Source organism: Verticillium alfalfae, genomic scaffold (assembly GCF_000150825.1).
Source record: "Verticillium alfalfae VaMs.102 supercont1.1 genomic scaffold, whole genome shotgun sequence".
In the NCBI taxonomy this organism is placed as follows: Eukaryota; Fungi; Ascomycota; class Sordariomycetes; order Glomerellales; family Plectosphaerellaceae; genus Verticillium; species Verticillium alfalfae.
Genome location: NW_003315038.1, coordinates 3,195,440 through 3,196,393, shown reverse-complemented (window position 1 = coordinate 3,196,393; position 954 = coordinate 3,195,440). Strand labels below are relative to the sequence as shown.

At 57.8% G+C, this 954-nt stretch overlaps 1 protein-coding gene across 1 annotated transcript in view; it reads right to left on the bottom strand.

The window, feature by feature from the left end:
- The window catches only part of VDBG_00974 (predicted protein), a gene marked incomplete at both ends in the record, with an annotated part of 1,784 nt that extends 1,332 nt beyond the window's left edge, over nucleotides 1–452 (bottom strand). Inside the window, one exon of the mRNA XM_003009245.1 lies at nucleotides 124–452. Coding sequence (XP_003009291.1) covers nucleotides 124–452 — 329 coding nt within the window. The remainder of the gene's footprint in view (nucleotides 1–123) is intronic.
- Nucleotides 453–954: the final 502 nt, after the last annotated feature.

Here is a 954-nt window from a genome sequence, read left to right as displayed (position 1 = left end):
CCGCTCCCGCGCGTGAGCTACAGGGCCACAAGGGCGGAAATGGGAGGTTGAGAGGGGTGGGAAATGGCGGCGTGTGAGGCGAGAGGCGTAAGGCGAGGCTTGAGGCGTGAGGCGGTGACTGACCTGACCCACCCTGTGCCATGGGAAAGTAAAAAGGAGAGAATAAGGAAAAGGAGACGAATGAATAAGGCGCCAGCTTTGTCGGGCCAGACCGCCGGCTCGGTATGTGAGATGGGCAGATATGTTCTTGGTGTCATCTCGCTCGCTGTCTCAGGCCTGAGAGGGGCCGCGCGCCAAGTTGGGGGGGAGATGTGCAAGAGACAAGACGTGCCAAGAGGCAAGATGGTGATGTGTGTGAGAGACGAGACACTATTGGCACTGGTGTCCGAGCTGATGATTTCCCGGGCCAGGCCATCTTGCTGAGGTTGCGAGGCGCAAGAGATGATTGCCATATTCGCCTCCAATAGAGAGAGAGAGAGAGAGACCTTGAATAAAAAGTGCCTGTTGCATATGAGCCAATGTCGTCGCCCGTCGTGCGTGAGCACCTCGCCCAAGAAGGCAGTCCGAGTTGAGCCCATGCCTCTCGCCGCCGGCGCCCCTCCCCCCACGGGGAACACAAGAGAACGACCAGAGCCTCTCGGGGAGCGACGCCCCCCCGTAGCATGATAGACACGACGCCCCGACCGTGCGATCTCAGCTGAGCTCGGCGTTACTGTGGCGGTCGTTGCCTGTCTCTGGTAGTCCACTCTACTTCCATTGTATGTTTCCACCCCTACCTATTCTTCTCTATTCGTACCAACGGGGTGGCATGTGGTCAGGGCTCGGCTTCGAGAATGGAGGAAACACAGGTGGCGTCGTTTTAGTACTTTTCTTCTTTCTCGCCTCTCGGGCTTGTTTGTCGCTTGGCTCAGAATCGTAGACTAAGGCCGAAGAGAAGAAAGAGACTCAGGCAGC